The 21,053-nt window shown below is 46.8% G+C and overlaps 1 protein-coding gene across 1 annotated transcript in view; it reads right to left on the bottom strand.

The window, feature by feature from the left end:
- Window positions 1–4,987: 4,987 nt before the first annotated feature.
- dip2ba (disco-interacting protein 2 homolog Ba) overlaps window positions 4,988–21,053 on the bottom strand; it is a 38,699-nt gene continuing 22,633 nt past the window's right edge. The window contains exons 5-38 of the mRNA XM_080469749.1: window positions 20,550–20,786; window positions 20,342–20,470; window positions 19,584–19,703; window positions 19,249–19,446; window positions 18,506–18,597; window positions 18,317–18,427; window positions 18,076–18,199; window positions 17,775–17,884; window positions 17,480–17,582; window positions 17,309–17,373; window positions 17,130–17,223; window positions 16,831–16,950; window positions 16,617–16,731; window positions 16,036–16,175; window positions 15,810–15,946; window positions 15,498–15,578; window positions 15,230–15,357; window positions 14,973–15,087; window positions 14,684–14,885; window positions 14,489–14,601; window positions 12,369–12,449; window positions 12,118–12,241; window positions 11,902–12,023; window positions 11,413–11,524; window positions 10,422–10,531; window positions 9,828–9,958; window positions 9,580–9,748; window positions 9,255–9,425; window positions 9,068–9,129; window positions 8,467–8,524; window positions 8,308–8,382; window positions 8,003–8,177; window positions 7,258–7,381; window positions 4,988–7,164 (exon numbers count right to left, since the gene is read on the bottom strand). Coding sequence (XP_080325875.1) covers window positions 6,912–7,164; window positions 7,258–7,381; window positions 8,003–8,177; window positions 8,308–8,382; window positions 8,467–8,524; window positions 9,068–9,129; window positions 9,255–9,425; window positions 9,580–9,748; window positions 9,828–9,958; window positions 10,422–10,531; window positions 11,413–11,524; window positions 11,902–12,023; window positions 12,118–12,241; window positions 12,369–12,449; window positions 14,489–14,601; window positions 14,684–14,885; window positions 14,973–15,087; window positions 15,230–15,357; window positions 15,498–15,578; window positions 15,810–15,946; window positions 16,036–16,175; window positions 16,617–16,731; window positions 16,831–16,950; window positions 17,130–17,223; window positions 17,309–17,373; window positions 17,480–17,582; window positions 17,775–17,884; window positions 18,076–18,199; window positions 18,317–18,427; window positions 18,506–18,597; window positions 19,249–19,446; window positions 19,584–19,703; window positions 20,342–20,470; window positions 20,550–20,786 — 4,301 coding nt within the window. The 3' untranslated portion in view covers window positions 4,988–6,911. The remainder of the gene's footprint in view (window positions 7,165–7,257; window positions 7,382–8,002; window positions 8,178–8,307; window positions 8,383–8,466; window positions 8,525–9,067; window positions 9,130–9,254; window positions 9,426–9,579; window positions 9,749–9,827; window positions 9,959–10,421; window positions 10,532–11,412; window positions 11,525–11,901; window positions 12,024–12,117; window positions 12,242–12,368; window positions 12,450–14,488; window positions 14,602–14,683; window positions 14,886–14,972; window positions 15,088–15,229; window positions 15,358–15,497; window positions 15,579–15,809; window positions 15,947–16,035; window positions 16,176–16,616; window positions 16,732–16,830; window positions 16,951–17,129; window positions 17,224–17,308; window positions 17,374–17,479; window positions 17,583–17,774; window positions 17,885–18,075; window positions 18,200–18,316; window positions 18,428–18,505; window positions 18,598–19,248; window positions 19,447–19,583; window positions 19,704–20,341; window positions 20,471–20,549; window positions 20,787–21,053) is intronic.

Raw genomic sequence — 21,053 nt, 5'->3', positions numbered from 1 at the left:
AAGTTTGGGCCTCGGCTCATTGAGGTTCTGGGTACAGGGTCAGGAGCCTCAGCTGATCCCAGAGGTTTTCTAGGGGATTCAGGTCTGGAGGAAGTGCAGGTTTCTCCACTTGAGGTACGCCGGTCTCCAGCAGCCGTTTCACTGATGATGCTTCCTCCATGAGCTGGAGCGTCGCCGTCCATGATGATGGACTGAGTGTTGTTCATGCTGGAACACAATGCCTGGGTCACTGATGTTCCTCAGGTAGAATCTCAGAATTGTTTTGAGTCTGCAGTGAAGGACACCAAAAACAGGACAGAGGTTCCAACACTGCTTGACACTCGTCATCCTTGAACACAGACTGCAAATTAAATTACACATCATTCTTTATGAGACAAAACAAGATTTCCCTAACATGGTCTCAGGACAAAGTCCACTTGTCTGTCTTCACACTCGGTGACACTCTGAGCTCAGTGGACTCTTCCGTCTCGGAACATCCTGTTTGTAGCTCCAATGTCGAGATGCTGTTGATCAGATCTTAGAGTTTAAAGTATCGGGTGTTTTTACCTTGCCGACATGTTTGAAGTTCATCTGCAGTCGTCTTCAGAGCGTCATCCGACGTGCGGTGACGTCTCGGTGACGCCCCCGGCCGTCCGACGGTCCCTGGACGATGGAATCCCAGAGTTTAACCGACGACACTCCAGCCACGTCGTCACGTTGGGAAGTAGATCCGGCATTCACCTGACTGAAGTCTCCTCTGGTCGTGTTGCAGGTTGCGGGCGGCGGCCCCTGGTCGGCCCTCCGAGCCAGCCCTGGGTGGTCCAGCCCCCGGGGGTGTCCCGGGTGGTTGGCGGGCGGGAGGCCCCCCGGGGGGCGTGGCCCTGGCAGGTCAGCATCCGGCTGGGGCGCAATCATCACTGCGGCGGGTCGATCCTCAGCAGGCTGAAGGTGCTGACGGCCGCACACTGCTTCCTCAACATCCCGTGAGTGACGCTCAAACACGAGCCGCTCGCTTTGTGGCTGTTTATAAACGTCTGGAAGGAAATTTTACCTCTCCGATACTCCAGATCTTTATTTTAGTTATTAAAACAAGCGACGGAGCAGTGAGATGATCTTTAATGCTAATCAAAGAACGTTTAAAAGCGAGTTGTGAATTTGAGATTGCAACTCGTAAGAGAAATAATGAGAGTATCACTGAAAGGTAATGGAGTTTTCAGTTAATTCTACATTTAAAAAACCAACAGAGGATTTTGACCTCATTTGACCTTTGATTTTTAAAGTATTACAGCATTTCAGAAATCAGAGAAACAGGGTTTTTAGTAGACGTCAAATCAGTCAGGAAAATCTGTGTTCTTCTTGTCGTCCAGGTTTATCAAGGCGACTTATTTCCACGTGATGGCAGGACTCCACCTGCGGTCGTTCCCGGGACGTCGGACCCAGATCCGCCCCGTCAGCCGAGTTCAGATCCACGAGAGGTACAACAACGTCACCAAGGATAACGACGTGGCGCTGCTGCTGCTGGCGACTCCGTTCACCTTCACCGACTACATCCAGCCGGTCTGCACCCTCCACAACGAGTCCCACAAGGCCGTCCTCCACCTCCGCTCCTGCTACGTCACCGGGTGGGGCAGCGCGTATTTCAAAGGTCAGAGGTGGGAGTCGCAGAGAGGGATGGGTTATGTTTACATGTATGTTGTTGTTTTTATTTTAGACATCGAGACTCAGAGTTTAACGGATATTTCTACGTTTACAGAATCCTCTTCATGCTCACCTGCTTCAGAGCTGCTATGAGCATGCCAAACCTGTAGGGGGCAGTGTAACAGGACGCGTGAAGAAATCATGAAATAGCTTTGATTTTGTCCAGTTTCACAGTTTTTCAACAAAGAATTATCATGTCAAGTTGTTTTTTTTTTACTTTTGTGACTAGAAAAAGTTTAAATAAAAAACAATAAAGTCCACAGAGTTCAACAGCAGTTACTGAGAACAGAAGAAAAGTTTTAATGTGTAAATATTAATGAGCGCAAAAGTCATGAGAGCGTCCTCCGCACAGGGGTCATGACTGAGTCATCTCACAGTCGTGTGTGTGTGTGTGTGTGTGTGTGTGTGTGTGTGTGTGTGTGTGTGTGTGTGCAGGCCCTCTGTTGAGCAGGCTGCAGGAGGTTGAGGTGAAGCTGATCGACAGGGCGACCTGTAACCAGGCCACGTGGCACCGCGGCATCGTCACAGAGAACATGATCTGCGCCGGGCTGGAGGGCGGAGGGGCCGACACCTGCCAGGTGAGCTCGCCGCCTCGTCCTCGTCAAGGACCCACACAGTTCCGTCAGTAAATCGTAGACGTCTGTGTCCCCGTCAGGGCGACAGCGGGGGGCCGCTGCAGTGCTACAGCGAGCGCGAGCAGAGGTTCTACGTGGTCGGGGTCACCAGCTTCGGGGAGAAGTGCGGCCTCCCTCGCAGGCCGGGCGTGTACGCCCGGACCAGCCGCTACGCAGACTGGCTGGCTGCCTACAACGCTGCGTCCAGCACACACGCACTGAGCGTGAGCGTGGGCGTGAGCGTGGCGTCCGCTCTGCTCACCACCGCTCTCATCCATCACACATGAACGTCACTGTCAAGCGGCGGCCCAAAGACGGGGTTGGCACTATTAAGCGGCGCGTAGGGCCGCCGTGCCACAGGGGGCGCCAAATCGCTGGAAGAAAAATGATTTCAAGTCAGCATTTTATGTGTAGGAGCCATTTTGTTTGTTGGGGTGGGGGGGGGGGGGGGGGGGCTTTGTTTTTGTGTTTACAACAAAAAATAAATATACACAGATTTCTTCCATAACATATTTGGTGTTTGGCTCATTCAATATCAACTAGTCCTACAATTTATTGTCATAATGTAGAATTTATTTCTCCAAAATGCGTTAGAATTCACCTTTTAAAGGTCTATTTTAAAAATAAATTCTCAGGGGAGCCCCCCTCCAGACCCCCCCACCCCACACTTATTATTTTTTTGCCCTATTCATGTATTTTATTCTATTTTCTAGATATTTACTTGATTTTATTTTATGAATGTAAAGTAATAACAAAAATATATATTTGGGTAGGACCAAATATATTTCGGACACCCTGACTTTTTTGGGATGAACATTCAAAACGCCCAGTGACCTGGAGAAACTGTGATTTCAATTTCTTCGGTCATTGCTGTTACATGTTATTACAGTATTACTACAAGTGTGTGAATAAATCTGATTTATAAATGTAAACATTAAAAAAAGTAAAGCGGAAAAGCACAAACTCTTGGGCTGGAGCTGTATCGTTTCTGTTTAATCCTCAGAAACTATGTAGTCTGAAAATATGCTGCTGCCAAGCACAAACCTTTTTCAGAGTTTGCATGTTCTTCCTCTTTTCAGTTTGAAATGTCAAACACATTTTACTATATACAACCTAATATCATCTTAACTGGTAAAATGGTGCTATAATGACTTGTATTCTATCAGGCCAAATATTTACTTCTAAAATACTATACAGTAATTGACCTAAAAAACGTATTTATTTCACTCTTGTGCCAGAATTGGATATTCACATTGATATGAACATGTGAACAAATAAAGCAGATTTCCAAAAAGCCTAACTCCCAGGATGAAACCTTTTCACATAAAGTCTATGATTTTGCTGCACCTGAGGTCAATATCAGTGAAAAGCTGTAATTCAGTGCAGAAGAAGAGGGTTTAACTTCAAGTCAAACAATGTCTCACGAATTCTATCATGAAAAAAACCCATGCATGTGTTTGAGCGCTGAGACTGCGCCCTCTGGTGGTGGGAGGAGGGAACGTTTGTTCCTGAAGCTTCCAGAAGGACAGAGAAAGAAAGAGACAGAAAACTCTGACAAAGCAATCTTTTTTTTCTTTAATTTGACATGAAAGACATCCAATGACAGTGTTTTTGTCCAGTAAGACATGTTGTTAGACGTTATCGCACCACTGGCTGCTTTCAGAGCGATGCATAGTGAACACACAGTTGTTGAGGTATACTTCGTGGGCCCTTGAGTTTTTGCTTTTCGCATGTGAAGGATCCAAATTTCATTTACCCCACAGGTACACTTTGACATTTTGTGCTTAGGCATATCTTTGACGGTTTGAAATCTACTTCATTCCTGGTGGAACAAAAACACTCGGATGGAAACGTCAGGTTCGTATCGTCCATGTTGAATTCATTTCAACGTCTCGCTTGTTCTTCCAGAGTTTTCGGGGCATTGGGAGGAAAACGTTGTCGACGTTCCCTTTGTTGAGTAGCACCAACGTCTATTGAAAAGGCTTCGAATGAACTTAGAAAACTTTTTATTAAAACTTGTCGGTGGGAAAAACAGTAGCGACAAAAGAATTCCATCACACAGCAGCTCAGAAGCTCGACTTTGTTATTGGCGGGTAACTTTAAGCTTACTGGCTCGCGTGCACGTGGTCGGCGTCCGTCACCGAGTGGAGAAGGAAAGGAGAAAAAAACAACAACAGAAAAGTGGTTTTATCTGTACAGTTTCTCCTCAAATCAAAAACAGAAGTTTGTGCAGATCCAACTGAGGGCGACATGAAGAAAACCGATAAAAAATATATTAAACTCCAATCCTGGATGGAAAGAGAAGAAAATACAGTGGAGGCGACATTTAAAATTAAACAAAAAAAAAAAAGAAATAAATGGTTCATTATTTTGGGGTAATTTTCTTACAAAAAAAAAAAAAGAAGACAAACCTTGTTGCACCATAAAAGCCAAATATCACTATTAAACTCTCACACACACACGCACACACACACACACACGCACACACACTAAATGATATTGGGAAAGTGCACATGGTTCCTGCCCGAATGATCTGAAACTTAGTTTTTTTGTGATGCTGTTGAATTAATGCTGTCAAGTATGAAAAAGATCAGTCAAGTTGTTTTGTCTTTATCTACAGAATTCATTTCCATGTTCACATCGACACCAGTGATACAGTATTTGACCTCCAGGATACATTAAACACCCTCGTTCACTTCTTTTAAAGGAGGAGTCTGCTTTTTTTTTTTCTTTTTTTTTCAGTTTTTTTAGCGGATTGTTCCTAATTCACCTTTTTTTCATCAGTTTTACAGGATAAAAATTAATTAATAACGTTTGAAATCCGAAAGGTATGACCACAAAACTAAAGACTCTACCCTTCCTCTAAAACACCAGATATGACTTCAGACCGACGTCCGACAGGAAGTCAGCGATCGGTTCTCTAACCACAAAGTAAAAGCACACAACATCCACAGGTTTAATAAGGCAAAGTTCTCTCCTCATACTGGATATTGTTGGTTTGTTTTTATTTTTTTTCCTCTTTGGGAATCCAATAGTTCATGACGGTGGGACTGCGAAAGGCACTGAGCTGCCTTCTGATGATTGATCGAGTGACGAATGAAGGAGATCTCAGACGTTTTAAGCCAGGAGCTCACGTCAGAGCTTCATTTCATGATATTTAGAAAAGAAGAAGAAAAAAAAAAAAACCACGATCCTCTTATCAGCTCATTTACAGGCTCAAAGCAGCAGCAGGTCTGAGCTCGTCTCAGATTTTGATAAAAAGCTTCAACTTTGTGTGTGTGTGTGTGTGTGTGTGTGTGTGTGTGTGTGTGTGTGTGTGTGTGTGTGTGTGTGTGTGTGTGTGTGTGTGTGTGTGTGTGTGTGTAACACGCTGCTTTCAATCGGTCCGGCCAAACCTCAGATTGTGCCGCGGTGTGTTGTGTTACATCCACAGTCAATAAACACAACATAAAGACGCTGCAGCGCTGAAGGAGGTTCCTAAAGCCCCAGAAGTCACACGTCGACGTCCTCGCGTCAACGTAATGTTTCTCTTCAACATTTTCAACTCTAATACAAAATCATGTTAAAAAAAAAAGAAAAAGAAAAATAAAAAAGGAGGAACATGTGACTTTAAACGGGACAAAGCGCTGGTTCCTTCAGAAACGCAGCAGATCTTCAACAATCCTCTGGATGTGAATGTAACAACACATGATGAGCTCTGCTGTCGGTGTTCACCACTGACAGGTCGCTTTCTCTTTGTGTTTGGTTGTTTTTTTTTTTTTTTAAGGCTGCACACAGATTGCTGCTTGCATTCCCAGGTGGCATGCAGGTACAGCTTCACACCGTGTTCACAGTCTGTGCTTTCAAGAGAAAAGGAAACGAAAGAAAGAAAAAGAAAAGAATTAGCACTATTACAACCATACAAACTCCCCGAGAATCTTCTAACGCGGCTCCGACTCTCGGGAAAAGGGGAGGATTCATTTATGAAGTGTGTGTGTGTGTGTGTGTGTGTGTGTGTGTGTGTGTGTGTGTGTGTGTGTGTGTGTGTAATGGCAGGTGAACCTGGGGTGGGTGGGGGGGGGGGCTGCTGCTGCTGCCACTTCTAATACTGATGTGGATTTGCTCAGGTGAAAGCAGCAGGCGTGGGGGAGGATTCATTATTTGGGGGTGGGGGTGGGGGGGTGGGTCCTTTTGAGGCAGGCGTGACAAGACGTTGATGTAAAGTGCGAGGGAGGGGTTAAAAGAGAGTGAGACACACAATGATTCAGGATTATTAAAAAAGAATGAAAAAATGGAATGAGGGAAGGATTCTTCTTAAAAAACATGAAGTGGGTGGAGGAGGGAGCGGTGGGATGGATGCACAGAGAGGATGAAGATCAGAGTCGTCGTCGTCGCGCCCCCCCCCCCCAGCAGGGATCTGCTCTGCAGCGAGCAGAGGATGGTTTCTTGGAGGGAAGCATGTCGTGGTCACAGTACAATTCCCCCCCCCCCCCCCCCCCCCCACCACATTGTTTGATGTTATGAATGTGTGTCTGCTGTGCAGGAGGAAGGCTGCTACCCTCCTCCTCCTCCTCTTCCTCTTCCTCCTCCTCCTCCTGGCTCAGGTTTCTGCTCCGGGCGGTGTAGGATGGGCGGGGGCGTTCACATGTTGTAGGCCACGTAGATGGGGTCCAGCTGGTCGGCCAGGAAGGAGTCCCGCAGGTGCATGCGCTGCTTCTCCCCCCGGGAGTTGATGGGGATCACGCCGGGGTCCACGATGACGACCACGCCCACGATCAGGTGGTGCTCCTCCAGCACCACGTTGGTGACGAGCGGCACCAGGTCCAGGGCCTCCTGCTCAGAACCGCTCAGCTCGGCCACCACCACCAGCAGGTTGGTCCACGTAAACACGGCACTGCGGGGGGGTTGGGGGGGTGGAGGTCAGCCTCAGCAGTCGCTCTTTAGGTGAAATGTGAGTGAAATGAATTTGCAGAGTGAAGCCGCTCACCTCTCCGCGATGCTGCGGTGGGCCCGGGACACGGACGTCTCGATGTCGATGGGGTGATAACGCAGCCCCCGCAGCTCCAGCGTCTCGTCCAGGGAGCCCACCACAAACAAGGCGTCATGGCGGTCTGCGGCAAAATGCAGCGTATTGAAGAGCTCAGCGTTACTTTTAATCTTCAAACAACATTTTCAGGAGATAAAACAAAGTCCCTCAACCTCATCTCTGCTTTTGATGCGTCTGATTTCAGAGTTTATTAGTTTTTTTCCACGCAGTCTCATCCGCACACATTCAGAGTTTGGATTCGGCGCCTGCATGCATCTCAGATTGACGTGCAGAACGTGAAACATCCAGACTTCCTCTCAGGTCCTCAGGAAGAAGTTCCCTCAGTGTTTCAGAGTCAGAAGGAAACGAGGTGAAGAAGTTTTTAGTTCCTCCTCACCTGTGGAACGAACGTCCTGACACGCCCGCTACTCTTACACTTAAAACCTTATTTACAAAGGGCTTTCAAATAAACTTTACTTATTTTATTACATTTATCTTAATAAATCTACTTTATTTATTCATCTTTTTCTGTTGTTTTTAAATCTCGTTCAGCCCTTTAAGTTCCCTTGTGTTTGAAGGTGCTCCATAAATAAATCTGCCTTGCTCGAGGACACGTCAACACACAGGGAGATCAAACCGCAGAGCGAAGAACAAGCCGCTCCGCGGTTCTCCATCGATTCCGGCTCGGCGGCGGCGGCGGCGTTACCTCCGCTGGCGTCCAGCAGCTCGGTCCTCTTGATGAAGCCCAGGTACCCGGTCCGGGCCCAGAGGGTCTGCGGCTCCCCGAAGCTCAGCCGGGTGTTGAAGTGATCCGCCTGCAAGCTCTCCTCGCCGTAGATGGTGTAGTAGCCGCTGGCGCTGTGCGGGCTGTTCACCCAGATCTGCAGGCAGACGAGCGATTAACTCGGAACTCAAAACAAACCGACGTGTCAAGGGTCAAAGGTGAAACTCTGAAGGCGTCCGGGTGATTTTCTTTCTTTTAATCATGTGACATCGGTCCTCCTCACTCACCTCCCCGAGATGCGAGTCTCCCAGTGGACCTCTGGTCTCCGGGTTCACGATGATGACTCTCACTCCTGGTAAGATCTTAAAGGGAATGAGAGACGACAGTGAGGCCAGAACAGGAGAACACAACCATGTTTAGCTCCACACACCCCCACACACACTTACAGTGCCGGACTCCATGAGTGGCAGACTCTGCGGCGCTCCTCGCTCCACCAGCCTCACCCTGAGCAGAGCAGAGAGAAGTCGGGTCAGTCGCTCTCAGTCGGTGCGACCACCTTTCATTTCATTTTTAATTTGATTTATTAGTTTATTTGGACGGGACCGTGCATATTAATGATCAGGCTCGTCTCTTCACCAGGTTACCGGATTGAGCACGAGGCTAATTTCCATCCGTCGTCCCACATAAAACCATACAAGGTTACAAACATATAAAAATAATATAGTAAAACAGGGACAAGCCTGATAAAATAATTATCCCTGAAAAAGTGCAAATATTAAACCGCTTACTCGTAAAGTGCCTTTTATTTTGTTGTTGTTTTATATATATTTTAAAGTGCATGATTGTGCTAATGAATTTATCTTGTACTGTTTTTTTTAAAAGCGACAAAGGTGGAGCTTTCTCAGATAAGTGGAGGTGCAGTATTCCAGCTGCAGTGCAGCTGTTAACATAAGGTATTCAGGACAAAGGAGGACTTTCTAAATTTAATTTCACAATCAGCCCTGGTGGTTGGTCCGACCTTGAAGGAAGTTTTTGTTTTGGTCTCACCTGTCGTGACGCAGCGACTTCATGTCGACGTAGACGGTGGAGGGGTCGGGTCCAGCTGTGCCCTGGTGAGAGAAAACAACCAGATAGAATTCAAATAAAAGTAAGACGAGGACAGAATGGGAGCTCCGCTCCACTCCGCCCCGCGCCGCCCCAGGTCTTACAGCGGACTCTGCGTGTAGAAACCCACCTGCATGCCGATGGCCAAGTTGACCCGGGAGCCGAAGGCGGTGCTGACGGCGCGCGACGACAGGCCGAGGTCTTTGAAGAGTTTGGAGAAGGACTGGGTGAGCGTGAGGCGAGGCCGCTCCTCGGCGATCACCACACAGCTCCGCACGCACGACAGGTTCAGGCCGCGCGCCTGCAGACGAGCACAGTAGAGCTCAGGCACACCGATCAGGCGTTACGGGCCTTTTTAACCCAAAAACTTTTCTCTTTTTTTTTTTAAATGATTCATTCATGTTTTTACACTTTCTATTTCACATTCGATATTTTTCGAGGAGTGTGACGGTGACCTTCAGCATCTCCGTCTGGGTGCCCAGGCCTTTGGTGCACAGCTCCATGACGGAGTAGGAGCAGAAGGTGTCTCTGATCTTGTACTGACTGAGCGTGCTCAGCCACAGCGGCAGCGAGCTCTCCAGCTCCAGCGGCGGGATGAGGATGGACTGGTGACCTGAGTAAACACTGGAAACAGACGGGGGCTCGATGATGGAGGGAACAGTGGGAGAACGTGACGTTCTGAATGTGTGTGTGTGTGTGTTACCTGGAGAGGCACCACAGGACGAAGCCCAGGCCGCAGTACGGGTCGAGGCAGATGGCTATTTGTCGAGAGGAGTAGAGTTCACACTGCAGCTTGATGGAGCGGCACAGCGTGCTGACGGCAGCGTGAGACATCTGAGGAGACAAGACAACGTCCTAACACCGTCGAAACATTGACACCCGTTCAGCTGAAGTGATTCATTTCATCCACTTCATCAACAGTGTGCATCTCAGCAAGTTCCAGACACATTTAAAGTATCTGTTTCTGATCATCCTAATCTTTGTGTAAATAATTCAGCTTCACTGTAACGGGAAGAGTCGACACCAAACGATCAAAACTTGACGTCCGTCTCCTGCCTGAAGCCCAAACGGTCAGCGGGACGCCCTGTCGAACCTGTTGGAGGTTAAACTAAACGCTAAGCGAAGAGGAGCTTCCAGGTGTTTAAAAGCTCGGTTTAGAAAGGGACTAAAGAGGCGTTCCAGCCTCAATAAATCAGTGTGACACATCTGTCAGACTCGTTCATGATTCACCTCATTCTGTGGAGCCAAACGTCAAAACTAGTCAAACCGATGATTTCAACAAAGTTCCTTAATTTACCTTGACTCCAGTCAACATGCCTGTGGTGGACACGCTGAAGTCCAGGTAGGCCAGCATCTCGGCCGTGGGCGGCTTGTAGATGTGTGGAGGTCGTTTCCTAGGAAGGTCGTCTGGAGGACGAGGAGATTTTTGTTACCGAGAGGGTGAGATACATTTAAATGAGCAGCGGGAAGCATCTACAGACGTTTGTAGAATTCTGAGTTAAGAAAATCTGACTTGTCAGTTTATCAGCTTTTTGATTTTCTGTTATTTTAATCAAATAACTTTTATCACACGAGGAGACGTCGTAGGCCGTAAATACAGAAAGTCACTAAGACGCAGCAGTAACTCGCTCTGGGCGTGAGGACGATATTTCTGTGTCTCTCAGGTTCAGCTAAACTGCTCATTCCTGTTTTAATCTCTCAGCCGTCTGTTTAACCAGCGCTCTGCAACCTTCACACCCAAAAGAGCTTTTCAGGGATTTCCCACAAAATAAAATCTGCCAGGAGCCGAAAAAGATGTGAATCATCTGAAATGAAGACAAAAGTTACATTCAAAGACGTTTTATCATTTAAATTTTATTAAAATGTTTAGCATTTAAATCAAAGTTTAGCATATTTTCCTCTTTTTTCACCATATATTTTTCTGTTTTAGCCATTTTGATCATTTTTGCCATTTTAACTATTTATAGTCACAAATGGTTCGAACAGTTTGAGCCACCGAAGCAATTTGAATAATTTTTGGACTATTTTTAGTGATTTCAGCAGTTTTCAATTAGTAATTTTTGTTGTTTTATATAGCTGTGTATATGAGCGGTTTTGCCTTATTTACTGGTTTTCAGCCAGGAGATAAAAAAAATTTATAATAAAAATAATACACTGTGGTATGTAAATAAAAACAAAAGAAAAACGTTATTTACATAGAATTTAGAATAGAATCTGAAAGCTAAATCTGAGACAGAAAAACAAAAACAAAATTAAAACATGCTTTGTTTTCCACAATGTTCCAGCACCTGTATCGATGATGGTGGGCCAGGTCTTGACGTTGACGCTGGCGGCCGCCTCCCTGGACCTGAGGATCCTCATCAGAGGCTGAGTGGTGAGGATGCAGGCTGCTTTGCTCACCTGTGACACACGAGAAACACACAGAGAGACATTTACAGAAAAACAATCTGCGGCCTTCAGCAGTAACGTCTGCTTCAGAAACAAAAATCCCCTGATTTATTGATCCCCGAGGTGAAGGTACACTGTCCTCCAGGGAAATCAGTGAGGGACAACGAAGTGTTTCACTTCCCGAGTGAAGAGAATTTGATGTTTTAACACCACAATCTCTCAAGTGTGAATGAAGTGTAAAGAGGTTAAATTCACTGCACAGCTGAATGTGTACGTTGTGTTTGTTTAACACGATTAACAGATCGTCCGCGTGAAGGTTATTTAACTAAAATGATTCCACCGGATTTACAACGTTTTGAATGCGGCTCTGTGTTGGGTCCTGCACTCACGTCGATGATCATGCGGACGGTGGGCAGAGTGGCGGCCAGGTTCTGTGGGTGTGGCGGCCTCACGGTCACGGGGATGACCCCCGCGTAGAGGCACCCGTAGAAGGCAGCTATGAGGTCGATACCTGAGAAAGAGATTAAACACGCTGGTTTGTGAGGGATTCTTTGATCAGATCAGACCGAGTCACAGACAGACGAGGCCTGTTTGTGTGTTTTTACCCGGCGGGTAAAGCAGCACCACGTTGTCTCCCGTGTTCAGGCCTCCTCTCTCCATCAGCGTAGCAGTGATCTTCTCGGCTCTCTTGTGGAGCTGAGCACAAGTGGCTGTGCAGACTGCCACCCCCTAAAGGACAAAGAAGCAAAGTGCACCCGAGCTCAAACAACGAAATGGATCTTTTTGACATGACCCCCCCCCCCCACACACACAAAAAAAAACAACCTAAACTGAGGTCTTTCTGTGTTTGCCTTACCTTTGCATTGAGCAGCACGTACAGTACATGATCGGGATCCGTTTGGGCTCTCCACTGCAGAGCTTCGGACAAGAACTGGTGCTGGAAGAGAGAGAAGAGCATTGAAACGACAACAACCAAACAATTTGAGAAGAATCTCTCAACACCGCATTGCAAATGAGGATTTAACAACCAACAGACAAAAAAAAAACAATCAAAGAGGCGACATGAAAACGGTCGCACACAAGAACCCAGCAAAGCCAAATATCGACAGCACTTCACCAGAGACGAATCATAAGATCAGACCAGAGCCGTCAACAGGGAAGAGCTTTACAGGGAAAATAACTGCTTCTTTTCATGGTTGAAAAAGACATAGCTCTGTAATATGCAAAGTCAGCGTACTGGTCTGTAGTAGTGATGCACGATATATCAGCCGTTGTGAGTAACTTTTATTTTTTTTAATATCGGTATCTGTCTGATAAACAAAACTGACCCAATGTGGCGCTTTAAGGGAAGTTTGTTTGGATATGTGACAAGTTGTACAGAGGAGCGATTGCTATATGGAGTTTTTTCACTGAGTCCAAAGAGCACACTCGATTTGCGATGTGCAGCATTAGCAATGTAACGCGATTAGGGAGCCACGTCAAGACGTTTAACACCACTAATTTAATCGCTGCCAGGCAGAAGTTTACAAGCAATTCCAGAAGCAAATGGCTAAAAGCTTGACTCGGCAAGCTTTTTTTATATTAAGGTACATCAATATCGGTAAATATCAGTTATCGGCCAGACCAGCAATGTGAATACCGTTTAATGGTATCCGTCACATTTTTCATCGGTGCATCGTTAAGCTGTAGTATAAAAAAAGCGGAGAAACTTCCCAACAGAGAAAAACAAGACAGGGCATGACGTAAAAACACCAGACCTCCATTTAAAGGCAGACTTGAGAAGTGAAAGTGAAGCGGCACATAAAAAAAAAAGAAAGTTAGCACGATCATTTTCTCCAGACATACAAAACATAAAATCCAAAATCGTCACATCGCTGACAGGTTTGATATCAGTGGTTGGAGCCTCCCACTCGCTCAGTCAGGACAACACGTTGGTGCTCCGCTCGACAGTGAATCAGGAACCACATCATGCGGGCCAGATGCCCCGACCACTCATCAAGCCATGCCACAGGTGGGAGCGTCACAGTGAACACAGCGAGCAGAGGTGCACACGGAGAGTCGCCTCATTATCAGATTGCACGTTCAGAACGAGATTACACTGACATTACATTACATTACAGTCTGTAACTGTCTGAGGTCGCCTGCTCCAGTGGACTGTCCCAAATTTAAGTGTTTGAGTGAGTGTTTACAAAACGTGAAGTCCAGAGTATCGTTTAATCTACTGCTGAACTGTGTGGCTTGTATTGCCGATGCTCACGTCCAGCTCTGTGTGGATATAGCAGAGTGTGTTTGAATAAATCTGACTTGAATGAACTCTGCTCCAGTTAAACTGTGTGGACCCCTGCTGGCCGGGTAGTCAGCCTGCACAGTCATCCGGTCACACCGAGCTGTTGCTTGTGGGAGTTCAGTGTGGAATCATGGGCGCAAAAAACACAGGAGACTGACAGAAGCAGCATAAGCAGAGACGGGGGAGGGGGGGGGTTATCAGACTAGAGCCTTACCATCATGGTGGGCCACATACAGAGCTAAAGCCCAACCCAAGCACAGTAAGAGCAGAACAATAACAGGTTTAGGATGAAACATCAGCATCAATTTCCCACTTCAGAGTCACATTCAAAGTCAAGTTTCGTTTGAATGAACTCGTACAGCACGTGTTGCAGGAGTGGCACTGGAGATGTTAATAACCGTTTGATTTATCAACATCTAAAACTCCAAAGTATCAAATGAGCAAATTGAACGACTGGAATGTGTAAGATTGAGAAGCAGAGAGGTTACAGACTGATGGCAGCTCAGTGGATGATACAAGATATTGTCTTTCTTTACACAGTCAACCGCTAAAGAAACATAACAGTGAACACTTCAACCAACAAGTCATAAATCAGAAATACCAGAAGAGAAAAGGTGCCCTTAATGTTTACACGATAATGGATTCAGTCTGAATTAAAGGATCGTACAGTCGGCTTCTTGTCTCAGTACCTTCCGGATCAGATCCTGGTCCTCCACCACACCCAGCTCTCTGCCGGTAGCCTGAGCGATCCGCTTCCCCGCCACCAGGTTTCCCACCAGCATAGAAGCTGGACCAACGTCCACTAAAGAGGCGAGAAAGAATCGTCAGTTACTGGAAACTTGGACCCGGTGAGTGTTTTTAATGAAACCGTCCTGGAGGCCCACCTGGCTGCTTCTGCCGTGGTTTGGGCATGTTTGTGACGCAGGTGTGTGGACACATGAGGATGTTGCAGGGGTGCAGGTTCCCCTCCAGGAAGTTCTGCTTGGTTTCACAGATGTGGATTCCTCCGAGCGGCGTCTTTGGGAGCGTGTTGGCTGGGACGAGAGCGAGGCAGTACAGGCCGACCTGGTGGATGCTGTCGATGGCCTGTTGGGGAGATTTGCAATGACGAGTGCAGAAATGAACACAATACAACCCGACTAAGTAAAGAGATGGTTCTCTGTGTGGATTTACCTGCAGCACTCGACTCATCCACTGGAAGCTGTCCTCTTCACTGGCGTCGGGCCGCTGCTCCGCAACAATCACTATCCGTTCATCATAAAACACGGTCACTGAGAAGACGGCGATCCTGCAGGGACAATGAGGGAGGCGGTGATCTCAAACTGCACGCATTCCTGAAGTTCCCCCTTCATTGTGCGCCATCGACTGCCTCTTTTCATGGCGTGCACAAAGACACCGAGTATTCACACAGAGACGGGTCTGCGTCTCACCTCCCTCTGTAAACCGTCTTGACAGGCTCCACGGCCAAAGCCGTGGCCACCAAGTCGTCAGCGTTGTGGCGTCGCCCGCTCACCATCAGGAGCCCCTCGATCTTCCCCACGACAAACACCAGGCTGCCCTGTTGAGCAAAAACGAGTGGCGTCGTCTTCACTGTGCTTCACTCCTCTACATTTTCTTTTAGCAGTTGAACAATCGTGATATACATTTTTTTTAATTCACTTTCACCCAAGAGCCTTAAAGTTTGTTTGTATGCCCTACCGGTCCAACAAATCCAAGCAGACCCGTCCGAGAAAAGGGAATTTCTCCAATAGGCGCTCCAGCTTGGTTGACAGGGATCACCTACAAATAAGCAGAAATCATCATTTAATCACTGTAAATATCACCCTGCTGAAGGAGTAGTGTCAGGAAAACAATAATAATACTTAACAGGGAAGACATGACACGGTTTTCCTACTGCACAAACTAAATCGGCTGTAATTTGCAGGTTGGTGCAACTTTATATTTAAAACGTGACACATGTTGGACTTTTCTTTATGAGGAAATAATGCGATGATGGAGTCTGTGACGGACCTCGAATGTGTTCTTGGTGACACCGGGTAGGCCGTAGTACATGGTGCCACCAGCCCGGGAGTTTATCACAATCTCTCCGATCTCGTCTGTCTTGCAGAGCTGAGGCGGCCCGTCTGGCTTCACGATGCACATCAGGGCTGAAAAACAAACACAAGTCGCGTCATGACAGATGTTTACGTTACTGCTAAAGGGAAACGCAAGTGAGGCAGCTGCTGGACTCGTTTACCTCCAGGCATAATGTGGCCCACATCCTGAACCGTGAGAGCGGAGTTCTTGTCCTCCGTGTTGACTCTGATCACCCCGTGGCTCAGCCCCCCCATGGACAGGATGGCTCTCGCTGGTAGTGGAGCTCCTCGAGCACCAGGCCTGCACAGACACCGCAGATCAGCAACTTTCACATAGAAAGTAAATCCTTTGTTTAGAAGTGGACCGTGACATAAGTGGCATTCGTACTCTGTATTGTAAGAATAAGAGTTTTGTTATGTTGTTCCCGCACAGATAAATTTATCCTGAACTGATTAAGCAGAAGTGAAAATGTGAGAACAAATCAAACAGGAAACAGCCGAGTCTGTTAAAGCTAAAAAAAAAAACATCTGAGCGTGAGTGAAGCAGCTTCAAAAACAGAATTCATTTTTTTGTTTTTTAATTACTGTTCAGAAGCAGTAAGAGTATTTTTGTTAAAACCAGTTGATCACTGTTTGTTCTTCTCTCCGTCTCTGAAATGACTTGATTTAAAAATAACTTCTCTCTGCAAAGTGACTAAAACCCGCAGATCAACCTATTTGTATGGTTACACAGATGTCGTACCTGCGTATGGCCACAGTCAGGGCTTCGGGTGAGGTGGCACATGGACAGATGACCTCCGGTTTAAGACCCTGAGATTGGAACACATTCAGGAAGGCATCACATGACGACACGGACCCTGACAAGAAAAAAGACGGGAGAAAGAAACAACAACAATGTTGAAAGAGTTGAAATTCAGATTTAAACGTTCGGGACCGTTTGTGGAGAAGTGACTCACATGGGTTGGCTCCGTCAGCCACTATAAGCATACGTATAGAAGACAAGTTGGTGTCCTTCTGTTCCTTGTGGGCCATCATGGCCCAGTGGAGGTCGCGGCACTTCACCAAGGCCACACGAGCTGCGACAGGGTGAGAGGGAACATATCAAATATGGTGCTTAACTGTAAATAACAGCTTGACTTGAGTTTGATTTCTTCTTTTTATGTCATGATCTAACCATCTTAACCACTAAATACAAGTAAAAATACAAACATGAAATGAGTAATGAATAAATGCACAGTGGACATTTTGGCTGTACCTTTGTGAATGTGGACCCTCTGCACCCAGGACATGGGGCAAGCTTTCATGACGGCATACGGCACAGTGATGGTGTGAATTCTGTTCATGACACTCTGAAAGGAAAAGGCACGTCGTTAATATCATGAAGTGCAACAAAGTCAGAGAGGAATGCCGGTCTTGATCTCAATATCGTCTCACCGTTAAGACGCCGTGCCACAAACCCATGTCCTTCTTACAGTCCAACACATTGACGAGAGTCTCCCCTGGAAATAGAACACACAACACAGACACACACACACACACACATAAATATACTGAAAACTATCATGTGTTTTATTGTTGTGTCCACGAGAGGAGCAGAGCTCCGACCTTCACAGTAGTTGCAGGCCTGAGTCAGGGCTTGACAGTGTGTCAGCATTGAGATCTTTGACACAGCGACTCCCATAACCGTTCCCTCCTTACTGGCTTTGTACTGCGGAGGAAAAACAAGCATGGACACAGATATCAGCAACATGCGGGAAAAGGTCAAAGGCAGGAGGAAGAACAAAAGCCATATTCCATCCAGATCAACTTATGCAAAGCAAAATCACATTGCATCACAGTACTTTGTCTCTGATCAGTAAAAATCAATCAATAAATAACAAGTGAGATGAACTCGGGGCACCTCGATGTAGGCAGTGTCTGTGTTAGCAGTGGGGATGTGAGGCTGCCAGTCTTTGGAAGGCTTGGTCAGGTACTTTGTGTCCGTCACAACCCATTTCATCCTGGGCCATCCTGGAGATCGAGAACGCAGCACCAGAGAGACAAAAGGTGAAAAGGGAATGCATTCAGCTGCATCAATATAGTAGTGACCAGTGTGACATCACAGCGTGATTCCTCTTTAAAGAGGCTCCTGAACACACTAAGACAGAGTTGATTCATGCCGAGTCAGCAGCGCCGCTACAGACCGTTCAACACTTGCTGACCTTTGAACTGGATGATTTCCCCATTTGGAGTCTTGGGCAGCCCTTTGAGGCACACCTCACTGGTCAGAGCCAGACTCACACCACAGCTGCCCAACAGGAAGCCGATCTGCTGGCTGCCTGCATCCTGCAGACAGAAATCGAGGTCACGAGACGCTAATAATGCGCAGAAATATGTATTGTCTCATGAAAATCGCAGCTTGAATCTATTCTGTCTTTTAAAAACGACGTCTGGCTCCGTTACCTGTCGAGACAGAGGCACCTCGATGGGCACAGGGATGACTTCAGCCAACAGGCAGCCATAGAAAGCCACCCAGAACATAATGGGGTCACTGTTTGGATACACCAGCGCCACCTGCGGAGCAGAAACACTTATATCTGGTCTCATCTTCCCAAGAAAGGTCAGTTAAAAAGAAAAATCTGAAATTCTTACTCGATCTCCGGGTTGGAGGACGGGCTCAGTCTTGGTGCCCAGTTTGTTTAGAAGTGTATACGCCAGCTTCAGACTGCGGCTCCACAGTTTTCCTGTGGGAAGGGAAGTTAATACTTTAATAAACAACGTATCGTACAGCTCTACAACCAACTGGTGGATATACACACCAGGTTATATTCCATCAGGGCAAATATCCATTTCTTTGAAAATATTATGAATTAATTTACATAAGAAATATGTATTTATTCCACTCGAGTGTAAGATTTGGACATTTCCATATAATAAAACAGTTTTCCAAAATGCCTAAATCCCAGGATGACCAATTTTCAGATAAAATCTAGAATTCTGCTGCAGATTGCGTTACAACTCTCCCCAAAACTGAGGTCAATCAGAGAAAGAAAATGTATGTACCATCATAATGAATGAAATCCATTTCATGTTTACTATTCATTTCTATAAAAAAACATAATGAAAGTACCAAATCTACAGTTTCCCTGAGTTTCTCTGAAGTCTAATTGGAGGGACTTTATTGGCTCAGTGAGCTTTTAAGCAGTGAATCCATGAGACAACGGGCTGATCGACCTGCAGTGTCATTATGCACACTCTGTAAAGAAAAATGTAAATGTTAAACAGTTAAATGTGTACCTAGGTGTTGAAAAACGTCACTTTATAGCAAAAAAAAAGATTATGTGCACGCCCATTAAATGAATTCCTTCTATCTTACAGGGTTGGCTACAGCTCACCATATGTGAGGGTGTAGAGCGGTTTGCCGGTGATGTCCAGGGCTGTGAGGGCGGGGCTCTTGGCCTGCGTCGCCCCCCAGCGGGCGAGGGCGGCCTGCAGGGCGGGAGGCCAGTTACTGACCACCCCCAGGGGCTCCCCCTTTACCGGGATGATCTGTCGCCCCTCAGGTTTTGGGGTGTTGGGATCTGGCTGTGGTACTGGACATGACAACATTTAAAGATGATGAAGCTTCAAGTCACACAATCAGTGTTTCACGGATGAATTCATAAAACCTGACATGACTTCACAGGATTCATCTTGGTGACTTGAGCTGATATAACACACAGTGTCTCACCTTCTACAATTTCTTCAGAGTCATCGAGGAAGAATTCGCTGAGCGGTGGTCGTTTGGGACGTTTGAGTGTGTTCAACAGCTGCTGGATCTTAGTGGACACTCTGCTGCTGACAGGCACGCCTGGACAAACACCAAGAGCAGCCGTGGTCACAAACACACGCAAACAAACACAAACACACCCACACATGCAGCTCTACCCCGACACGGAGCTATACTGTACGGCACAGGCAGAGTCCTAAACACTAGCGCACTCAGGATCAAGAGTCGGCAGCAGGAAGACTTTGAAAGGGAAAAATGTGGACTTGAGGAGCCACGGACTGGAAAAAGTTTTCTAGGACTAGATCTAGGACACGAGACAAACGGGGAAAGAAAGACACCAGGCAGGAAAGCAAGCTGATTCGGGCGTCTTCAGCAAACCCTCCCCTCCCCCAGGGTTCGATGTGTATTACCTTTTCTTTTTCCTTTTTAAATGAAAGGCAAGGGACAGGATTAATGGACCCAAAAGAAAGAACACAAAACATCTGTGATTAGCAGGATTCACCACACAGTGACATGAGGACGACGTCGAAGGTGATCTCAGATGGTTGATTGTGTGATTTGAGCACTTTCGATCCTCTTTGCCACCACAAACCATGTGATCAATGCACAACATAATCATGTTCACCACCAAAGGTCAGAACGTGCGAGTGCTTTAATCTCCCGATGAAAAAAACCCAGGTTCCACCCTCACACCATCAACAAACATCAGGAGAGAGTACCATCAGCTGTGTCCAGCATGCTGGAGCGGCTCTGTCCACGGCTCATGCCCCTGACTGCGGGGGGGAGGTCCACCCGGGACCCCCTCTCCTGAGGAGTGGAGCTCGTCACGTCTGGCGGCACGCTGTTTTCTGCTTGAGGAGAGAGAACGGGCGTCACAAGGCTCATCAACACCAACAAACAGTGGCGCTCTCGGTCGGAAAACTCTACCTATACGTGCGAGCGCCAGGACATCGGCTAACAAGGAAGCGGCGGGCTGCAGCTGGGGCTGTGGCTGGGTCTTGGGCTCTCCATGGGAGAGGGTGGAGGAAGCAGACGAGGACGTGGAAGAACTTTGGACGGAGCGGTTAATCCAATAATCGGGGCTTTGCAGACTCTGGGCGAGCACTGCACTGAGAGCTGCTTTTCTGCGCAGCGAGCCTTCATCCTCTGATGCAGAAGAAGTGTCTGAAAGGAGCAGAAAGACGTTTACAAAGTCCTCTGGACACCTTATTCACCAGATCCTCCCGTTCTTTTGTTTACATCAGCCTTCAGACTTATTCCAGTTTTTGTTTCACATTCAGCAGACACAGTATCTGACCTCCGGGAACAGACGTCAAACTCATTTTAGTTCAGGAGCCACATAACACAGTTTATAATAAACCTCTGAATAGCGACAACTTTTTTCCTTTCAGTTTCAATACAACAAAGTACATTCTGAAAAAATTAACATTT

Source organism: Lipophrys pholis, assembly GCF_963383615.2.
Source record: "Lipophrys pholis genome assembly, chromosome: 8".
Taxonomy (NCBI): Eukaryota; Metazoa; Chordata; class Actinopteri; order Blenniiformes; family Blenniidae; genus Lipophrys; species Lipophrys pholis.
This window is presented reverse-complemented; position numbering and strand designations above follow the sequence as displayed.